Raw genomic sequence first — 22,902 nt, forward strand, 5'->3', positions numbered from 1 at the left:
TAAAATGTCTTAACTATTTACGAAACTTTACCACTCACATTTTGTTATACGCAATACTAATAGCGGAAAATTACAGAGACTACCGCAATACAACCACTTTTGTGCAGTTTTTTAGTTGCAATTAGTGATTAGGAACATACTTCTATAATCTAAGTGAAAAAAAATATGGGCAATCTGAAAACGTAACACTATTATAAAAAACATTATAAAATCATCAACACATCACGCAAAACTATTTCAAATATCAATATTTTAAATTGCAACAATAATATAATATAGAGAATAATAATATAATAATACAATAAAAAGAATAAATTCAATTTTAAATAAATATAAATTATGCTAATTTATAATTATTTATATATATATCACATATAATTTATAATCATGTCCATCGCTTTTATTTTATCCTACTCAACTAGCACTTAGACAAGAGATCTTGGCAATGGACATGAAAGAAATCCTATGTTAAAAAATGAATTAATATAAATATTTGTATCTGAACTATTGATTTTATATAATTTTACTATTCTATTTTATTTTATTTTTTTTTATATATAATAAACTGTTGAAATTTTAATATTTTATAGAAAAAATTATTAATTTAAATAGAATATATCCATTAAAAAAATGATTAAAATATATATATAATTCAATGAAGTAATTTACTCAAAATTAAATATTAATGAAATTAATTTTGAATTAATTAATTGAATTACTTCAAGCAAATCAAAGCTTTTTTTAAAGATTTCCTCCATCAAAACATATTTTTAAAAATGTAAAATAACTTAAAATTTATATGTTGATTGTATTTTGATTTCAAAATCTATCATGAAATATTTTTTTGCATATACTATTTAATATATTTTTATATAAAAAAAATAAAACTATATTTTTACTATTTTGAAAATCAAGCAACTAAATCGTAAATTATATATGAATATTCAAATAAATAATAAATAATATAATAATAAATTATTTTATTTATTTTATTATATAATATTTATTATTATATTATTATATATATTAATATAATATAATTTATATTATTTAATTTATTATATTATTTAATATTAATTATAAATATTTGACATTTACAAATATTCATTTAAATATATTCAAGTAAATATATAATTTTAATTATATTATCACATGTTATTTGGAAAAATATTAATACTTAGAAGCACGATGTAAGAAAATTTAGCTAAACTAACTAAACTAACAAATAAAATAGAGAAAAAGATAATAAATATTCGCGGTCATTATATTATCTAAAATTATACATATATAATTAGTCGATTTGAATTTTTCATTTTACGATATGTTCAAGTGACCAAAGAAATTAAGATGCATATGACTTACTATTAGATGCGAAGAATTTTGCTTGTCATCAGTCTTGTCATTGACGTCAAAAATCATGAAGGCTGAGAAATATCTGTAACAAAGAATGAAACATTATAATTTATAAATGTGATAATGAAAATTGAAATTTTAATAAGATATAATAATAATAAAAGTTAAATAAAAATTTAAACTTTAAAAATTGGAATTTTCTAATGTCTTTATTTTCTAATAGAGGAATAAAAATTTAGATAGAAAAAATGATAATTATTTTTTCAATAATTACTTCGATGAATAATTATTTTATATTTTAAGCATCGATTTTATTATATATTCGAAAACGAATATTTAAAATATTTAAAATAAAAAAATAAAGATAAAAAAGTAATAAATGTGTATTGTATAATCAACAAACAAGCACTGATTTTGATTTCACGTATGTTTATTGTAATTAAATTTAATTAAAACTATTATTTAAAAAATATAGAGAAATATTTGTGTAACGTATTAGAAATATTTGAAAATTTTTGCAAATTATAGAAAATTTATAAGAAACAGCAAATCATAAATTATTTTAAAATTTCTTTTACTTTACTTTTATTTTGATATTTTCAATAATCAATTTAATAATTATAAATTATGTAAAAACTATATATGTACTATAACTATATAGTTATATATATATAATTAGTAATTCAATAAAAAGAAAATGTAAAAATATTTTTTTTGATATAAAATTTTAAACTTTATCTTTTCTTCATATGTGAACTGAAACATCAGCGTTCATATTGAAAATCTTTTTTCCCGCCTAAAATAATATAAATTAAAATAAATTATAATAATTATTGTAATTATAATAATTTCAACAATCAGCTACTTATCTTCGAAAAAAAAAAATCAAATCTTTTAAGATAATTAGAGGGAATATAAAATGTTTTAAATCTTACAAAAAAGAAAAAACATAAGTGGATATTAGAACACATTTATAAAAGATGTATATAAAAATATATGTAAAACATATACATGTAAATCGATTATAATGATCTCATTACTTCTTTATATGAATAAAAAGACAAAAGAAATTTATAAAAACTATGTTTCTATTAAAATAAATAAAATCCATATTTGCATGAATGTTAAATTATTTTTTAATTGTAATGTATACAAAAACTATTATATTTTTAAAGCAAAAAAAAATCAAACAATCGAAAAATCAAACATTAATTTACCATAAAAACATTATAATAAATATAATAGTGATTATAATATAAATATTATAAATATTAATCAAACAAACCTTATATAATTTATAATTAAACTTAATAATTGTAATATGTATATGCCACTAATAAAAATTTTATATAATTATGCACATTTACTAGTGAAACAAAACATTTACATATCATGATTTTCAACTGTAGATTGATGACATGCGCAGTATGATGTGTGCTGATTCGCTTTGTTGGAATTCTTTAGCGATTTTCTGATTGGCTGGAGCAATTTCCTAGTTATTTTAACCGCGCGAAAATTGAAGTATAATATAGATTTCTATACATTAAAGTTTTACAAAAATATTCTAATTAAAAATATATTTTATATTAAAAAATTGAAACGTTTAAAATAAGAATTGATTAAATTTAATAAAAATATAATGTAAAACAAAAGTTGATGTAAAATTAAAAAATACTAAAACATGATGAAAAAATAAATTTTTTAAGACAAATATTAAATTAAAAAAAACTGAAAAATAAATAAAAAAATTATATAATAATAAATTATAAAATAAAATAGATTATTTCAAAAAATCACTAATCATTTATAATAAAAATCGTACTATAAATTCATATATAATAAAGTAATAATTACATATATAGCAATAAATATAAAAATTGTATCATAGAATTGTAATTGTATCATAGAAATCAATTTATAAATTCTTTAAAAAAATATCTAAGAATATGTTTGATTGACATGATTTAAGAAGAACAGATTAGAGATGACACGATTAAAGAAGAATAGATATAAATAGATATAAGTTAGAGATGCATACTTTAGTCAAAACGAAGTTCTGTGTAATTATTAAATAATTATGCCTATTACATAAAGTACATTTTAAATTAATCCAATCTATAGGATATTTCAACAACAATGCTAACAAGTAGAATAACTAACAACTTTTAACTCAATTACATGCTAACTGATGAGAGATATGTATCTAGGTTAAAATTTGCTTTAAAGACTAACCATAAAAGAACCGAGCACGCATGCCAGAACGTGTTGTGGTTATATTTTTTAACGGTCATTGACGCTCATTGGTGATTTCGAAAAAAACTCGAATGTTTTTGAAATATATATATATATTATTATACTTATATATTAAGATATCAATCAATTTTCAAATTAAAAAAAATTAAACACAAAAGAATATATTATTTTTATATAATTATATGGTTCACAATAAATGAGTGTTTAAAAAAACTATAATGACATATAAAATTTTCATATGGGATTTTTTTAATATTTCAATATTTCAATATTTCATCATTTTAAGAATATTTCTAATCTATTTCTAATTATTAATATTTTTGTTATATTAAAAATGTTAGAGAAATTATAAAGAACTAATATAACAAAATAACATATATGTGTGTGTATGTGTGTGTATAAAGCAATGTACTTTACTTTGTAGGTGAAAAATATCTTTTAGAATTACAGTATCGTTTTTAGCGCGTTAAGTGCAGCAGCGCGTAAAAGTGCCACCTGTTACTGACTTTACCGGTACTACACCGTTAGAAATAATATTGATTATAGACTCTCATTTTAGATATTTACATTTTTACTGTTAAAACAAATTTTCAATTTTCGTTCATTTTGATTCTTTCGAATACAACATATTTATACATATATACATATTTAAAATATATGTATGTATATATATAGTTCATATTATAACTTTCTCTCTGAACAACATACATTTTCTTTATGTTCCATTATATTATTAAAACTATAATGAAAATAATAATAAACACAAAGTATGAAAATGTATTTATATGAGTATTGTATATATTTATAATCTATAATTATATATATCATTTATAATATAAAAATTTAAGTATATATAATAAAGTTACTATTGGATTTTTTTTATTAAATCTCGTTTCATACAACATAGAATAAATCTTTAAGTAAACGGGATATATAAATTGAAAATACAATTTGTAAAGTACATAATGAGACAATTCAACATTCTTGAATGATTACAAGCGAAGAGCATGTTCTGAGTAAGTCTGACGTATCACGCTATCATAGCAGTTTCTGCGACAGACGCACTGACTCACCGGTTAGTATTTGTCGAACAGTGATACAATGGAGTTCGTTTCTTGATTTATAAACTTCAAATGTTAAAATCGATTAGTGATAATATATTATGTTATTTATGTGTATTGATATAACGTGATATTAGTGATATTAGCTATTATATGTGTATAAATGATTCTTTCATTACTTTTTGTCATACATATAAATAATTATTATTGAGAAACAATCAGGTGTTTATTAAGACGTATTACATTATCAAGACGTGGTAAGTATCGAAAAACCGTTTAGTTTTTGTATATCGATATGAAATAAATTATTTATCAAACAAATTATATACAATACGTATTATATACAATATATACAATAATCAAATAAATTATTTATTTCATTTTAATAATTTGTGTATTTTTACATATATGAAATAAATATAAATATAACATGATTTTTTTTAATTTAAAACTATATATAGAAATTATTAATAATTAATTACTAATAAAATATTATTAATAAGAATATTTTTTTAAAAGTTATTATTTATTTAAGATATTAACGGAAAATATTACTATAATAAATATAAAATATATATTATTTCTAATAATCATTTTTGTTTTAATATAAAATAAAATTAAATGCACTTAATAAGCACAAATTTTGAAAATTTAATTAATTTAACTTATAATACAGTATATGTAACTCGATATTCCAAATTATTATTTGTACCAACTATTGAACCAATTTTACTTTTTATTTATATATATTACATAAAAATTTATAATAGAAAATATCAAGGAGCGTATATTGCAACAATAATAAACAATATTTTGATATCTATTTTGACATCTTGATATCTATGAAATTGTGATATCTCTTTATTTATTCTAAATTTAGGATTTGAAAGTTTGAATTTCATTTTGGAGAAATACTAGAAAGTTATAAATATAAGAAAATTTTCAATACATTTTATTTGTTAGTTAATTATTTTTATCAATTATTAGAAAATGGTTATCTATATTTATTTATATTTATCATGATAAGATAAAATATTTTGATAAGATTATACACATAATATATTCTTTCATATCAAAATTTTTAATTTAAATTATTTCAAATATTTATCTTATATAGTTTTTATATATATTATTATATCTTATTTACAAAATTTTTAATAAATTAATAATAAAAGTATTATATAAAAACATGAATAGAATATGTATATATTTTACATATATTCTTTATTGAAAATACAAATGGTTATTATACTTTTGAATACTATATTTTTAAATGAATCAATAAAATAATAAATTAATACATTAATGAAAGCAAAGTATTATCTTTTATAAAGATTTTTGATTTAAAGCTATTTATATTAAAATAAAATTTCACAAAATTCTTCAAAATTAATGTTTTGTTATAGCACGATTAATATTTTGTTTTATTATTATTTTATATGTAGAAAATATATATTGATATATAACATAATAGTTTACTTCAATAAAAATAACCTTCTTAGAAATATACAAAATATATAAGATCATATATGTGTATCAAATATAGAGTTAATTTATTCATTAACTTCTATTTATTTTTTAGAGAAATACTAGAATTTTAATTTCATTGAAATTAGATTTTGATTTAAAATTATATTACTCACTAGGAATTAATTTAAATTAATTTAAATTTGCTTTATTTTATAAATAACTATAAGATAGTAAATTTATGTTTTAGTAATAATAATAATAGTAAATATATAATAATATAAAATACTAAATATATTTATATTAACAAAATTATTAGAGTTAAAATCACTTTTTGATTACTATTTCTATTATAGCATTGAAGTCTTAAATAATAGTTGTAAAATAATAAATATATATTATAGATTTTATAATATATATTTTGATAAATTGATATAAATGAATACGAATTATGATATATATATTTATGATATAGTATATATTTGTATATTATATATATCATAAATATACATTTTGATAAAACGATTATGAAAATAAATGTATGATATATTTTGATAAAGATAATTTTTTGTTTATTAAATTTGAATTTTTAAATTATATATTTTTAAAAACATTTACAAAAAACAAAATTTATTTTATATTTAATGTAAAAAAATAATGTAAAAATTAAAAAAGTTATAATATTGTTTTTATTGTTATTGTGGTTTAATGTATGAAAAATTATATTACATATGACAATTAAAATTAAATATATTAAATAATTTTGTTAATGATAAAAAAATTCTAAATTTTTTATAATAAGGATTTTAATTGATATAAATAATACAAATCGTTGAATTTCATTTAATTAAAGAAAGTCCATCTATTTTATATATATTATTAAAATTTATTTATTTAAAATCTATATATGTTGACATATAAAATTAAATATTGTATATCATATTAATAAAATATACATATTAAATATATTTATATATTTTAAATAAAAATAAATTTTAATGAAAATTATTAAGATATATGTATTTTAAAATAAATAGCAAAAAATTTTGATATATATATATATTTAATAAATAAATAGTCATAATTCAATTTTTAAGTTCAGTTCCTATTATAAATAAATCTTGTATTAGATTTTTAAAATTATAATATTAAAATTAGTATTATTATTATTATTATTATTCTGATTAAACATTAAAATAATTAATAATTTTATAATAAAATACTTGAAAATATGTTAAATAAAGATAAATTATGACAATAATTAATATATGATATGATTTGTTAAATGTTGACAAATCATAATATTGACAACAATTATAATATTGAATAATCGGACATCCGTATTTAGTACGGTATAATTTATGTTGAAACATTTCGCTACCTTGAACTCAATAAATCCGACGAAGAATATATACCTTGAAAGAAATAATTGTCACCATTACTTTATTACATGTACTGCACATTATATTATTTTTTTACAAATAAAAAAAATTAGCTTCTTAAATGTTTAGAAAATTTATTTAAATTTTAGATATTTTGAAATTTAACTTATTTTTGTGTCTTTTGATATGTAAGATAAACAACGCCTTGTTTTTGTTGAAAAAAATATTATGAGAAAAAATTATTTATTTAGAGTTATATATTAACAAATATATTTATGTTAAAATGTTAGGATTTCAAGTATTGATATTTTCTTTTGAAAAGATTAAATATTTTTATCATTATGATGTAATAATTGAAATCAAAATGAAATCTAATGATTTTCTATATTATCTTTTTTACATAACCTTAAATACGAAATAAAAAAATAATTTGAGAATAATGAAACGAGATTAGGCAAAGTATTTAAAATAATACCTATCAATTTCAATTTAATTATTGATATTGTTTATTAATATTTCTTTTTTTATTATAAAATTTATTATTTTATTAAAAATAAATGATTTTTTAATTCTCGATATATTTCCAGAAATCTACAATTGTTTGAATTTTAACTAATAAACATTTATTATAGCTTGAATATCAATCACTTATTATAGAATAAATTATAAATTCCATATTTGTACATAAATTTATCATTTTGTTATTGCGATTAATTTTGTTTAAAAAATTGTAATTGTTAATTATGAAAGATTATGTAAATTATGTTATAAAATTATGTTATTTATATAAAAAAGAATAGTATAATATATAATAATGAAATATGAAGTTGAAACAAATTAAAACTTTTTTGATTTATAATGCTACTGTAAAAATAAACTTTATACGAATAATCTAATTGCATATAAAAATTTTAAAAAGATTCAAGATCAATGTCTTTTTTAAAATAATGTTTTTTTCTAACATTTTTTTCTATCATCATAAATAATATACAAAGTAATATATATCGACAAAAAAGAATCTATAATGATTCGACAAATCAAATTCGACAATTCAAAAAATACGATGGAGTTGACAGAATATTAAAAAAAATTACTTTTTTTGAAATAATTAAAATTGATATTTTATATTCATTGTATTTTATATTGTAAATTTAACATGATAAATAGTTTTTACGTTTAAATTCGAATTCAGTACACAAATATATAAATTATTGAATTTATACTATCATTTTGTCATATCTATTTGTTATATAAATAGGTCAATTTTGTAGGTAAAAATATAAACTGTTATATAAACAAGTCATTTGTAAATAAAAATTTTAAAAAAAATATGACCCCTTACTTTTGTCTATATTATTAAGAAAAAACTTTAAATGAATATGCAATTACAATTTAAAAATTTTCGCGAAAAATCGCGAAATATAATAATAAATTATGAAAAATAAAATTTATTTCTAAAATAATAAAGTAATTCTAATTTTTATTGAGATTATAATTTGTTATAAGATAATCGATATTTTTTTATAAAATGATATATATTTACTAATATAATGATATATTCAATAAAAAAAACAAAGATAAACTTTTAATATAATTTAGAATCAATTCTTCTCTAGAATCAATATATGTTCTTATTTTGATGTAACACAGCAATGGCTTCCTATTCTTTAGTTTCATTAGCTCTTAGCAAATAAGTGTTCCTATGACATACAATTGAATGATTCAAAGTGATCATTATCAATAACTTTAATCAATTAATGTTTATTTTTAAGGCATATACAGATTAATTTTAACTATTATATAATTTCCTAAAGATTGAATATTAATTAATTTAAATTATAAATAGTTTAATATAATTCTTTTTATTTTATTATATTTATTATATTTTATATAGATTGTTTTTTCCATTAATTTTTCCATAAACTATTTTGGATTATTTTGTCTTCTGTTTTAAAATTTATATTTATATTAGAATTATAAATAAAGAGGAAAATATTAATATAATTAATATAAATAAAGGGGAATTAATATAAATAAAGAGATGTATCTGAATTTTGAATTTAAGAGAAGAAATATATAATTAATACATAAGATTCTTCTTCATTGTGAAAAAGATTGTATTAAACAATCACCAAAGAAATATCAAATTTTTAAGTTTAAAAAAGAATATGATAAGAATAAAATAGCTTTCTCAGTGATTTTATGGTTTGATATGATATATTATTAAAATAAGAATTAAGTTTTTTATATAATTTATTAAAAAAAATAAATTAAAAAGAATTATAATTAAATAGTAAAAATTAAGCAACAAATTAATTATATAATTATATAATTAAAGTAACAAAATTAGAATAGATTTTAATTATTTTTTATTATTTAGAATTTATTAAAAATAAACTAACTAAATAAGAAATTCTGTTTGTATATATAATATATTTATATGATTCTTATTATCAATATTATAAAAAAAAGAAAATCATAAAACTTAAAAAAATTTAATTTCTATATTAAATTAAATATCTTTTTCAATATGTAAAGTACACATAGAATATTTAATGATTAAGCTTTCGATCTTACCAGTGATCAGTTAAAAATTATTGCCATCAGCAAATATAGGTTAGAAAGGAAGGTCATTTCGAAGATTGAATGATTTCTTGCCATTCATCTTTTATTCCATTTAAAATGTGTGAACACTAACATACATATAAGTCTCATGTCTATTAAGGAACGAATAATGACAAGAAACTAAGAGGGCTCTAACTATAAGGATTTAATTATTTTTTGACGAAAGATCGCAAATTCAAATTCTATTAATATTTTTTTTTTTTAATTAAAATAATAGATTTCATAGATAATTTTATATTTTCTGATTCAGTAAAAATCTTTTGAAACATAAAATTGATTTTTTTAAAATTTAAGATTAAATATATATTTCTTTCTTTTCTATACGATGACAAATAATATTCCAATATTTACAAATAATATCATAATTAAAAGTACAATTTATTGTTATACGAAACGCATTTTCATTGTTTCTTATTGAATTTATATGAAGCTAAAAACTATGCAATTGTCTTAGTACAATGAAAATGCGTTTCGTATAACAATAAATTGTACCTTTAATTATGATATTATTTGTAAATATTGTTTGTCATCGTATAAAATACTCTCATTGTACTGGATTTTATAACATTACATTCTTATTATAATGATGCGTTATTTTTATCATGATATTATCATCATAAAAATGAAAAGTTTGTCACGATTGAATTTTGTGTTATAATTTTCAATGTTTCGCAATTAGATTTAATTAAAATTTTATTTCAATTTTATTTTTATTTTTCCTCAATATCATGAAAAATTTGTGATAAAAATTATAAAATATTATCATGATTGAAACATCTAATAATAGAAAATATTTCTATAACATGAGAGATATATTCTATCTATATAAAATCGAGAACGCAAAAAGTTAGAACTAAATAAGTAGTTTTTTTTTTAAATAATAATGTGTATTTTATTTTATTTTAAAATAAGAAGTAAAATTTTTTTTTATATGTATAGAATAACTTAAAGTAAAAACTAGCTAAAATTAATCTAATTACTATTAGAATATATCATCTTGTATTATTTTATTAAGCAGAGTTTCTATATTTTTAATAAATATTTCTATATTTTCTAAATTTTCCTTAATATAAAGAATTACATGAGAGTAACGCAATTTATATTATAAGAGAATTTATATTCCATACTAAATTGAAATCTTATGAAAATATAAGGATTTAAATCTTCATTTTTAATTTGAAATTATTTAAGAATTAAAAAAAAATTGTTTCAACCAATTTTTATAAAAATTATTTTTGCAAAAGAATTTTTGTCTTTGTTATTATTAAATGATTAAATGATTATTAATTCTATAGTTTATGTTATAATTATATTGTTATAGTTATAGTAATTGTTTTAATTTAATAAATTCTCTTCAATAAAGCTTTCAATTTTTATAATATTATAAAAATAGATAATAAATTCAAATGTTCTCTATGCTTTATATATACATACATTTTATTATTTTATTATACATATAATCCTAAAAATATTTAATAATATGTATAATATTTTTTAATATTAATTTATTTTTCAAATTTTCCAACAATGTCATTTTTTTAAAATAACGTCAAAATCTAAGATAATTAGATAGAACATGCGACATTATAATTCATACATATTTTATTAGAATGTTTTTATTTATTTTGAAATCTGAAAAAACAATCATATTATAATCTTAGTATTAACTTCTTATAACTGAAATATATGTAAATATTCAATTAATGCATACACAAAGAGAAAGTATGTTATATAAGATTATATTAAATTTTGTATCAAATTATATAGAAAATATAAGGATGAACTTAACATTTATTTATAATATTTTATAATATACATATATCTATCATTATTATATATATAAATATATTATAATAAATTTTACTTATCATATATTTATGATTATATCAGTATTTTTTATTACATACAGTATTTTTATTACATTTATTTTTATATAATATAAATAAATAATAAATTTTCTTTATTGTACATCTTTATTGTACAAATTTATGTTGTAGCAATAGTTCTTTATTAAATTTAATTTTATTCAATTTTATTAAATTGAATTTGATATTTACTGTTTCTACAATCATATCTCAATGTCTAAAATAACAGGTGATTTGATTAAAAAACTATTTCTTTAAAGATTTTGACAAATTTGAAATATTTTAAGTCTAATCTATAGCGAGTTTGGATCTCTTTAATCCATCTTTTAAGTTTATATTTATTATATATCATTTGAATTTCATATAGTATATGTTATGATGTATTATTGTAATATGATATTATATATATAATATATTTATCGTTATCGTATATTTATCGTTATTGCATATTCGTATCAAAATAAGAAATGTAAGTTTTATGATATATTAATCACATTAATTTTCTATAATATAGAAATTAGAAAATGGAAAAAAATGCAATATTTTTTGTCTAAATTAATTTATTAATTGAATATCATATAAATTCTTTGATGTAATAAACAAAGAATCAACAAATTATAAATCGATTTCATTATTAATTATTATTATTATGTTATAGAATTTTATTTGAGGAACAAGACAATTTAAATCAATCAAATAATTCTAAAAATAAAAATTCATTAGTATTCCTTTTACTTTTTATTATTAAATAATGGACATGTTAATAATCATTTCTTTAATCGTTTTTTGTTAATTTATATTATTATATTTTTAGTTCTGCTATTTTATATTAACTGATGATTTCAAATAAAAATCAATTTTCTTTATCATTATGAACTTTTTTCGTTAATTTTGATATTTATTATTTTTTTAATATAAAATAATTTATTATTATTATTTTTATTAAGAAGTAATTTTTAATAAACATTTTATGTTTAAAAAAAAAGTTATTTATTTATAAAATGTTCGTAAATTATTCTCAACTACTTTCGGGCTCTTCTGTAAGATGATGATTAATCTAAAACTGAATAGTATTCATAAACATATATATACTCATATATTTTTATACTTTTATTCATATAAACGAAATTCTATTAATTCTATTAATCATCTATTATATTTTAATATATGATGTAATGCTGTAATGCGATATAACGATGATATTTAATGATGATATGATACGATATGTCATAAATATAGACTTGAAAATATTTGTTTTAACTATATTTAAATTATATTAGTTTATTAACATTCAAAAAAATAGTTTTCATTCATTTAGTAATAGTGATTCTATTCAATTCATATTACATGTAACATTTTTAGATAAAATACATACTTTCAATTGTGAAGAAACCTTTAACATATATAAGGTTGCACCTGTCACAAGCAACAACACTGTGCTATATCACTTGTCTTCCACATTTGTCCTTAATATTCGAATCACTGAATCGATAACTCAAACAACAGTGACATAATTTATTTTTTTCTATCTGTTTAGAAAAATTGAATAAGATTTTAATATGTTATTTTTTCACAACTATTATACCGTTGATAACGTAGTCAATTTAATAATTAATTTCATATATAGTTTATATACAGTTTCACATATTTATTCTGATTTGTATTTTTTGAAAAAATTTTCTCCACATCAAGATATTTCCAAATATTATCATTATCATTAAATATAAATAATATAACCATAATATGAAACTATTTCTATTTGTCTATTTGTGTATTTCTAAAGAGATAGAAAAAAAAAAAAGAAAATAATAAGTGAAAGAAAAAGAATTAAAAAATTAAGAATCAAAGTTATTTAAAAAATATATATATATATATATGAGACAATACTAATGTAACAATAAAATCATTTTATTTTTAATTCTCTTTTAATTTTTTAAAATTAATTACCGAACAATAATAATTTTTTTCTTTCTATTGATTTTATTTAAAAGTAAAAAATTAAAAATAAAAAAATTTTATTGATATTATTTCATTATTATTAATTATTTCACTATCTGATCAAAATGAATTTTTTACAGTAATACTACATATTGATTTTGTAATTATAAAATATTTTATATTGATATTGTGTTTAAACAAATTTTCATATATCTTTATTATTATATTATTAAAACATTAACAATCTTTAAAAAATAGAAGAAATTATTTTTGTCTGATTTTTTAAAGCGAGTGTGATACAATGATTATTATTGAATCTTTCTTTTTTATCAAATGTGTGACTTTTCATTAATATCAGTAGAATGTTTTTATAATATTCAATTTTATCAATATTAAATTTGAAAAACAAATAAAATTTAAAAATAAATAACTAATATAGTAAAATATTTTTGTTTCAGATGTATCATTGGCAAAGTCAAAATGTTAAGGTTTCAGGAGTGGATGATATGGTTTTGCTCCCGAAAATTACCGAAGATGCTATTACTGAAAATCTTCAAAAAAGATATATGGATGATTACATATTTGTATCCTTAGATAATCTTTAATAGCAATTATTTTAATTAAATTATATTAATTATATTAATTTTAAATATTAATAATTATTATTAAATATTAACTTTTTATTATTTTTGAAAATTATAAAATATGACGTTTTCCAATTTTACTTATATAAAAAAAATCAATATTCTTTACTTATCAATATTCAATAATTTTATATCAATCGAATGAGTATCAATTTCAGTTCTATAAGAAAACAAAGAAAGATCAATTAAGAATATCAATTAATTTTTCAAGTCATAATAATTACCAATGTTGTATGCATATAAAAAAAGGATGTTATTTATAAGATTTATTTTATGCAAAACAATACAAGATGTGAACACAATATTTAAAATGTTCTTTGTTTTCCCATATTGAAAATGCTATAACAGTTTTTTTCCATTGACTATTCTTCTATACTTTTCTACAGTTATACCATCAGATCAAATTTTAAGATCATTTTTTTATATATAATAACAGTTTTAAGCATTTTTTTCTAATTATTATATTCTAAATGAGATATTTTATCAATGAAATCTTTTAATTGTCATTATGATCTTCAAAATATTTTTTTATAATTTAATTTTAAATTTTTACTCTTTCAAAAATTATGAGAAATTTTGATTCATTTATGAGGATTAGAAGTAAGGATTAGAAAACATCAATTGTACTTATACACTATAATTGATATGATTGTAGATACAGTCGCATTTAAACTAATGATAAAGAATGCTATTATACTAAAGAAAATATTGGTCAGAATTGTTATAAGTTTTTTAATATAGAAAACAAAAAAAATTTTATGAATTTTTGTCACACTTTGTATGGAGAACGTTACAACGTTGATGTTGTGACGTCATTTTCAATATTTATATAATCTTTGAAGTTAACTATTGAAGCGTTAATATAGATATTATATAATATATTATATAATTGTTAATATTGACAAGCGATTTTTGCTGCGCAATTATATTTTTGTTATTTTCAAAAAAACAAAGAAAGATATACAATCATAGCGACATTATATAGTTCGTTTGTATCTAAGATATTAATAACTATTAAGTAAAAAGAATATTAATAACTGTTATCGATTGTACATACCAAGTGAACAAATATGTATTGCGATAATTGTGATAATGAAAATAATAGCATTGATATTGATATTGATATTACGTATTGATATTGATATTGATATACGTTCTTTTGACACACATAAAATTTTATGTAAAAAAATTAATCAAATAATACTTGAATGCTTAAATTAAATAGTACATAATACTTAAGATTTTGCAATTTTGTAATATCATTGAAAGAAATATTAGCTTTTGTATTCTATAAAATTAAATTCTATATATATATATAGAATAATGATTTTTTTATTCTATTCTATTATTCATATTTATTCATATAAACATATTCTTTAATATTAATTAATATTGTTTATAATTTTTAATATGCAATCAATAATAAAAAAAAATATTTTCTCTATGTTTCATTCCACCTTTATAATAAATAGTTATTGTTAATAATTATTAAATTTTATATTAATAATATTTTGAATTTAGTAATAATAAAAATTTTTAGTAATATAAATAAAAAACTTTCATAATATGAATTTTATGATAGTATATTTCATTTCTGTTTTCATTACACTTAATTATTATTTTTAAAAAAAGAATTTTTCTAAACAATTCGTCGAATCAATCGAATATATTATTAACTACATATATTCATTGATAAAGATTTTGAAATGTAGATATAGTAAAAATATATCAACAGTTCGAAATTAGAAGTTAGGGTGAAAATATTTTTGTAATATTAATTTTAAATGAAAACTTTTTCATTACTAATTATTATTTTAATTTTGATATAGATGATTGAAACAAATTTTATTTCTTATTTCTAAATTTTAATTTTGTGATACAAATTAAAATAATTTCCTTAATAATTATTAGACAAGTATTGGTCCTGTATTAGTATCAATTAATCCTTTCAAACAAATGCCATATTTTGGTGAAAAAGAGATAGAAATTTATCAAGGAGCAGTAAGTAATAATAAATAAATTATTTATTTTTTAAATTATAAATTTTATTTTTACATGATATTTATTTCCAATATTTATATACAATTAAATTAATTGTTGCCTTCTATTTCAGGTACCATATGAAAATCCACCTCATATTTATGGATTAACAGACAATATGTATAGAAATATGTTAATTGATAAGGAAAGTCAATGTGTTATTATTAGGTAAAATAATTTTATAATTCATATAAAATTTATATTTTTCATGATATCGTTTATATACATTGTATATTTTTTAATTTACAATTTCTATTTTTTAATTAGAATTTAGAATTAGATATATTGTGTTTAATATGAATTATAATTTTCTAATAAAATGTTTAAAAAATTATAAAAAATTTTTTGTTATTATTATACAAAAATCAATTTTAATTTTATATAATCTTTATAAAATCGTGGAAAATAAAATAACTTTATGTATCTGTAAAATTTAAAATAATATAATACAAATAGAACAATGATTTATAATGCAAAGTAATCCAGGCTAATAAAATAAAGAATAAAACATAATAGAAAAATAAAAATATTTAGTAATATTTTTTTATGTATATAAAACAAATACTTATTTAATATCTATTATTATTAATATGTTATATTAATAATTTTTTTAATATCTAAAATATAATAAATTTTTTTAATTTAATCAACAGAAAATTAATTTAATTATTTTATTTATTTATGTTTTACAGTGGGGAATCTGGCGCTGGTAAGACAGTTTCAGTAAAATATATTATGTCATATATAGCTAAGATCAGTGGTGGTGGTACAAAAGTGCAAAAAATAAAAAATATCATTTTGGAATCTAATCCTCTTTTAGAAGCTTTTGGCAATGCAAAAACTATACGGAACAATAACAGTAGCAGATTTGTATGTAAATTTACAATACTTTTATTTTACTGCTTGTAAATATTTTTGATATATTTATCTTATTTATCTTATTTATATCTTTATTTTAATTTTTAGCTTTTAATTTTATTTTATTAACATAAATGAAAATAGAAATAATAGAAAATACTTTAATAAAATAAATAAGCAAATATCTGTGAAATATATTTTTTATTTCAGGGAAAATATGTACAAATGCAATTTGGTCCTGGTGGCCAACCCAATGGGGGAAAAATTTCGAACTTCTTGTTAGAAAAATCGAGAGTCACTTGTCATAATTTGGATGAAAGAAATTTTCATGTGTTTTATCAGCTTGCAATAGGAGCAAATCAACAAATGAAATGTAAATAAGAATTTTTTCTTTTTTATTTATTGCATAAATATTTGTTCACTATTTTATATACATAATTTATAATTAATTATAATTTTCAAATAAATTTAGAAAAATTATTGTTCATATCATTTATATTTCTTTGTTTTGCTTTCTTAAAATAAATTTTAATATTTTCAATTTGTGTAAAATATTGATTAGAAATGGATTCAAATTTACAATACTTTTAAAATGTTAAATCTAATTAAATTTAAAATGTTTATTTTTTTTTTTGTTTTTTTTCTTTGTATAGAAATAGATATCAGAGAAAATTTCTTTAAAAAATATTTTTGTATATTTTGTATTTTTTTTGTATTTTTTATTTTTGTATTTTGTATTTTTTTATTTTTTCTTTGAACAGATTAGTAAAATTATACCATAAAAAATTATCATAAAAAAAATCTAATTTAATTGAGTTATTAATAACTTAAATAAAAATAAATTCATATTTGTTATAACATTCTTATAAATTATTTATATATTATTTTTTATTTGGATTTCTAGAAATGAATCATAAAGAATGATAAAAAGTTTCAGCATTCAAAATATCAAAATTTTGAGTTTCGAAGATTTCAAAGTTTTAATATTTCATATATTATCTCTAATATTGATTATAATAATATGCATTTCTTATATTATAAATTCTCTTTTTTTTTTTCATTTTTTGTGATATGTCACATTTTACAGTTTTCAAGTTAATAATAAATTATTATTATTAAATGATTAAATTTTTAAATACATTATATAAATAAAAATAAATTTCGAATATCTTATAGAAGATGAAAAAAAAAATACATAATAATAATATAATTATATAATAAAAATAATTATTTAAAATAATAATTAAAATAATAAAAACATTTATTGAAATATTTTATAAGTTATTCATAAATTATTCACTTTTTAATTATTTCACATTTTATACATAGAAAAGAATTTAATAAGAGAATGTAAAGCAAATGTTTTTTTCTTTTAAATTTTACAATTATATAAATATATATGTAAGCAACCTTGTAGAAAAGTGCAAACTTTCACATGAGAAAGTTTTTGAAAGTTTTTATCTAACATTGTTTATTAATTATAAATGAGATATGATTTAATTTGTTATATGATGCATTTTATATATTAATTTTTCTTGTTAAATTTAAAATTATATAAATAAAATTATTAAGTTCTAAATTTGTTAATATTTTATAATATTTTGAAAAGATTTTGACTTCGAAAAATTGATTTATTTCATATAAATATTTTAATAGATAATATAAATTTTTTTTCACAATTTTTTATTATATTAAAACAATTATTAAGAATAATTAAAAAATTAATACATACAAATATAAATATAATGTAAAAACTATATCTTTCATGAATTATAATAAAAATTATTTTGTATTTTTAAAATATAGACATATTAAATGCATTTTTCATATAATATACATATAATTTTTTATTTTTCAGCTGAATTTGGATTAACGGATATTAATTATTACCAATATCTCAATTACGGTCAAGGTCACAGAATTGATGACATAAACGATGCCAGTGCCTTCCAAGCAACGTTAAAAGGTAACAATTTTTTTGTATAATAATTAAATATCGAGAAGTATTAATTGTATTAAAATAAATATAACATATTAATAAAATAATGAAAAAATAATTTATAAAAAGATAATAAAACGATTAAGATTTTTACGATAGAAAGTTTCTTATAGATTAATTGTATTTATTTCATCAATTTATTTAATTTTTGCGAAAAAATTTTAAATAATAAATAATTTTAATAATGAATCGATGTATGATATTAATTATTATCATATAATAAATCATTTATAAATTTTTTGTTTATTTATATATTGATGATTTTTATGATTTTTTTTATGTCCTTTATGCTCTCAATATTTTCTATTCCTAAAAAGCTCTTTTAAATGAGATGAAAAATACAAAAGATCTTTTATGTAAAAAAAAAAAATTTTCTTCAGTCTATTCAGAATGAAATGTCTTATCTTTAATATTTTTTAAATAATCTTTATTTAAGAAATAGAAGCAAAATAAGAAACAAATATGTGTAATATATTGAAAATTGCGAATTTAAAATTTTTTCTATATTTTTTTGTTTTTTTATTCTCCATTTTGTCTCTTGGTTCTTATATTAATTATTATAAATAATTTATTATTAATTATTTATATTAATATAATATTAAACACAACATGATTATGAACATTATTTTTTAAGAACAAATTTTACAAATTTTAATTTGTATACAGTACTATTTAATTTGTTAATAATAATTGTTGATTGACAAATTTAACTGTATTACATTTATTATATTTTTTTTTAAATTAATGATAGTGTTATGTTCTCAAGACTTGTGAGATTCAGTAATTATTATTTACTAATTATATTACTAATTTATATTTATTGTTATTATTATTTATATTTTTATAAATGTGTTTCAGGTCTCAATGTAATGGGAATTAGCAATTCCGAAATAACTGATATTTTCAGGCTTGTTGCTGGAGTACTTCATATAGGAAACATTAAATTTGTTGAGAATGGAAATTATTCACAAATAGCTAATGAACAGTGTACGTATTAAAAATTTATAATTCATTGTGATATAGAAAAAAACAAATGTATGTAAATATTATAAATTATTATTATTTTAATATTGCAAAAATATATATTAATTGTATTATGATTGAGAAATTAGTTATTTTCTAATCCGTAAAAAATATGTGATAAAAGTTATTGCATGACATTATATATTTATTATTTATTATTTATTAATGTAAATATATATTTTTTAATATTTAATATTTAACTCATTAGGATTTAATATTAACATAATTTAATAATATAATTGTATTGATATAATTGTATTTTTTAAAATTGTAATTATGAAAATTTTATATAATAATTTTTTATTTTTCTTTTTTTTAAAATTATTATCAATATTATAAAATTCTAAAAATTTAAATTACTATGTTAAAAAATTGTATGCTTCTACTTTGTATAGTGAGTTTTATATGATATTTATTACTATAATTGTATAATATATATTATACAATTATTTATATATAATATAATTTGTTAATATATTATGTATAATTATTACTATAATGCATATTATTTATATCAAATATTACGAAATATTTCACTATTGATATATTAAAATTTTAAGAGCTCTTAAACGCAACATATTCTATACAATTAAATTATTTTCAACTATTTGAGCTATTCATTTTTTATATTTATTCATAGAGGGAAATTTTTTAGCATCTATTATTACATTTCAGATATTTTTATATATTTTTGATAATTTTTATTGTTAATAATTTAAAAAAATCTGATAACAATTTTTTATTTTTATCTTATTATTTTTTTAATTTTTTGACTTGAATAATTCTTAAACTCTTTGGACTCATAATAATAATGGATTAATTGTTTAATTGAATATTATATTTTATTAGATTATAATGACAATATTTATCATTTATTATTAGATATTTATCATTTTTATTTCAGGTCTTGATTTTCCAGCTTATTTACTTGAGATTTCAGTAAAACAATTAGCACAAAAATTAATATCACGTGAATTTGAATCTAAATGGGGAAGTCAATCTGAAAGCGTTGATGTTACATTAAATGTAGAACAAGCCCTCTATACTCGAGATGCATTGGCAAAGGATATCTATGCTAGACTTTTTGATTATTTAGTTAAAGTAAGTATATATATATATATTTCTAACGATTAATTAAATATTTAGTTAAATTAAACATTAAATTTTATATAATAAATTTTACATAATAAATTTTCAATCTTCTGTTAATACTTAATAATTATATTAATTGTTTAAGTAGTTTAAATTAATATTATTATGTTTTTTTCTAATTATAATTTATTTTTACATCAAAACTATTTTTCGTTATAATTATTTCACTTAAAATAACTTAAAAATACAACATTTAAAATATTGATATTCATAATAAATTATTGACAATTGATAATCGTAATAATTTTTATTAATTGTATTAAAAAAGTAAAAAATGTTTACAGCATTATAATTTAGAATTCTTTATTTTATGAAGTACAAATTAGATTTTTATATTATTTATAAAAATTCTTTTTTAATAGAAATAATAGATTCTTATCTATTTATATAATATGTCATAAATCAAATTATAATAATTGTTTTATAATTGAATTATAATAACTGTTAAGAGAAATAGAAAAAGAAAATATAAAATATAATAATATTAAATTATAAATTATATATAAATAGATATTAGTATATATATAAATATATATTAATATCAACTTATTTAAATTATATATAATAATTTTATATTAAATTATAAAATATGTAAAATATGAAAATTTTTATTAAAATTATATATATTTAAAAAAATATAAGAATAAGATTAAAATTATAATATATTTGTGAAATATCTTTGAAAGATCAATTCTAAAAACTAAAACAAATAATAAAAACAAAATTAAGGATTAAATTTATTGTAAATGAAAAAAAAATGAAATACTTATATGGCAGAAATAAAACTATCTCTATCTTTATCTTGTTTTTAGACATATAATAATAATCTAATCGAAGTGTTCCAAATTTTATCATTACATATATTTATTATCTACAAGATGATTTTTAATTTAAATACATATTAATGTTCACAGAAAGTTAATTCAGCTATGGAAACTAATACAGAGGGTCTTGAAATTGGGATTTTGGATATTTATGGATTTGAAATTTTTGAAAAGAATGGTTTTGAACAATTTTGTATTAATTTCGTAAACGAGAAATTACAACAAATCTTCATAGAACTTACTTTAAAAGCTGAACAGGTAAGTGTGGCTTTCATTCCAAATTTTTAATATAATTCAATATTAATATAATATAATTTTATATAATTCAATAACTTAATATTGAATCTTTAATCAAAGATATGACATTTGATAATCTCTATCCAAAATTATCTTAAAATCTTTTAAATTTATAGAAAAA

At 17.0% G+C, this 22,902-nt stretch overlaps 1 protein-coding gene and 1 long non-coding RNA gene across 3 annotated transcripts in view; one reads left to right on the top strand and one right to left on the bottom strand.

Moving 5' to 3' along the window:
- Positions 1-2,845, bottom strand: part of LOC147657563 (uncharacterized) — a 51,189-nt gene extending 48,344 nt beyond the window's left edge. The window contains exons 1-2 of the long non-coding RNA XR_015292199.1: positions 2,639-2,845; positions 1,363-1,435 (exon numbers count right to left, since the gene is read on the bottom strand). This is a non-coding gene — a long non-coding RNA (uncharacterized LOC147657563). The remainder of the gene's footprint in view (positions 1-1,362; positions 1,436-2,638) is intronic.
- A 1,798-nt stretch (positions 2,846-4,643) lies between these two features.
- LOC100863307 (unconventional myosin-Ie) overlaps positions 4,644-22,902 on the top strand; it is a 43,487-nt gene continuing 25,228 nt past the window's right edge. For both annotated transcript variants that reach the window (XM_031918815.2, XM_086908499.1), the window contains exons 1-10: positions 4,644-4,924; positions 14,403-14,528; positions 16,500-16,589; positions 16,702-16,796; positions 17,321-17,498; positions 17,697-17,859; positions 19,345-19,452; positions 20,344-20,472; positions 21,413-21,609; positions 22,575-22,742. In XM_031918815.2, the coding sequence (XP_031774675.2) occupies positions 14,403-14,528; positions 16,500-16,589; positions 16,702-16,796; positions 17,321-17,498; positions 17,697-17,859; positions 19,345-19,452; positions 20,344-20,472; positions 21,413-21,609; positions 22,575-22,742 (1,254 nt within the window). In that variant the 5' untranslated portion in view covers positions 4,644-4,924. The remainder of the gene's footprint in view (positions 4,925-14,402; positions 14,529-16,499; positions 16,590-16,701; positions 16,797-17,320; positions 17,499-17,696; positions 17,860-19,344; positions 19,453-20,343; positions 20,473-21,412; positions 21,610-22,574; positions 22,743-22,902) is intronic.

Source organism: Apis florea, unplaced genomic scaffold (assembly GCF_048593485.1).
Source record: "Apis florea isolate Af1SG1 unplaced genomic scaffold, ASM4859348v1 contig_3078_pilon, whole genome shotgun sequence".
Classification (NCBI taxonomy): domain Eukaryota; kingdom Metazoa; phylum Arthropoda; class Insecta; order Hymenoptera; family Apidae; genus Apis; species Apis florea.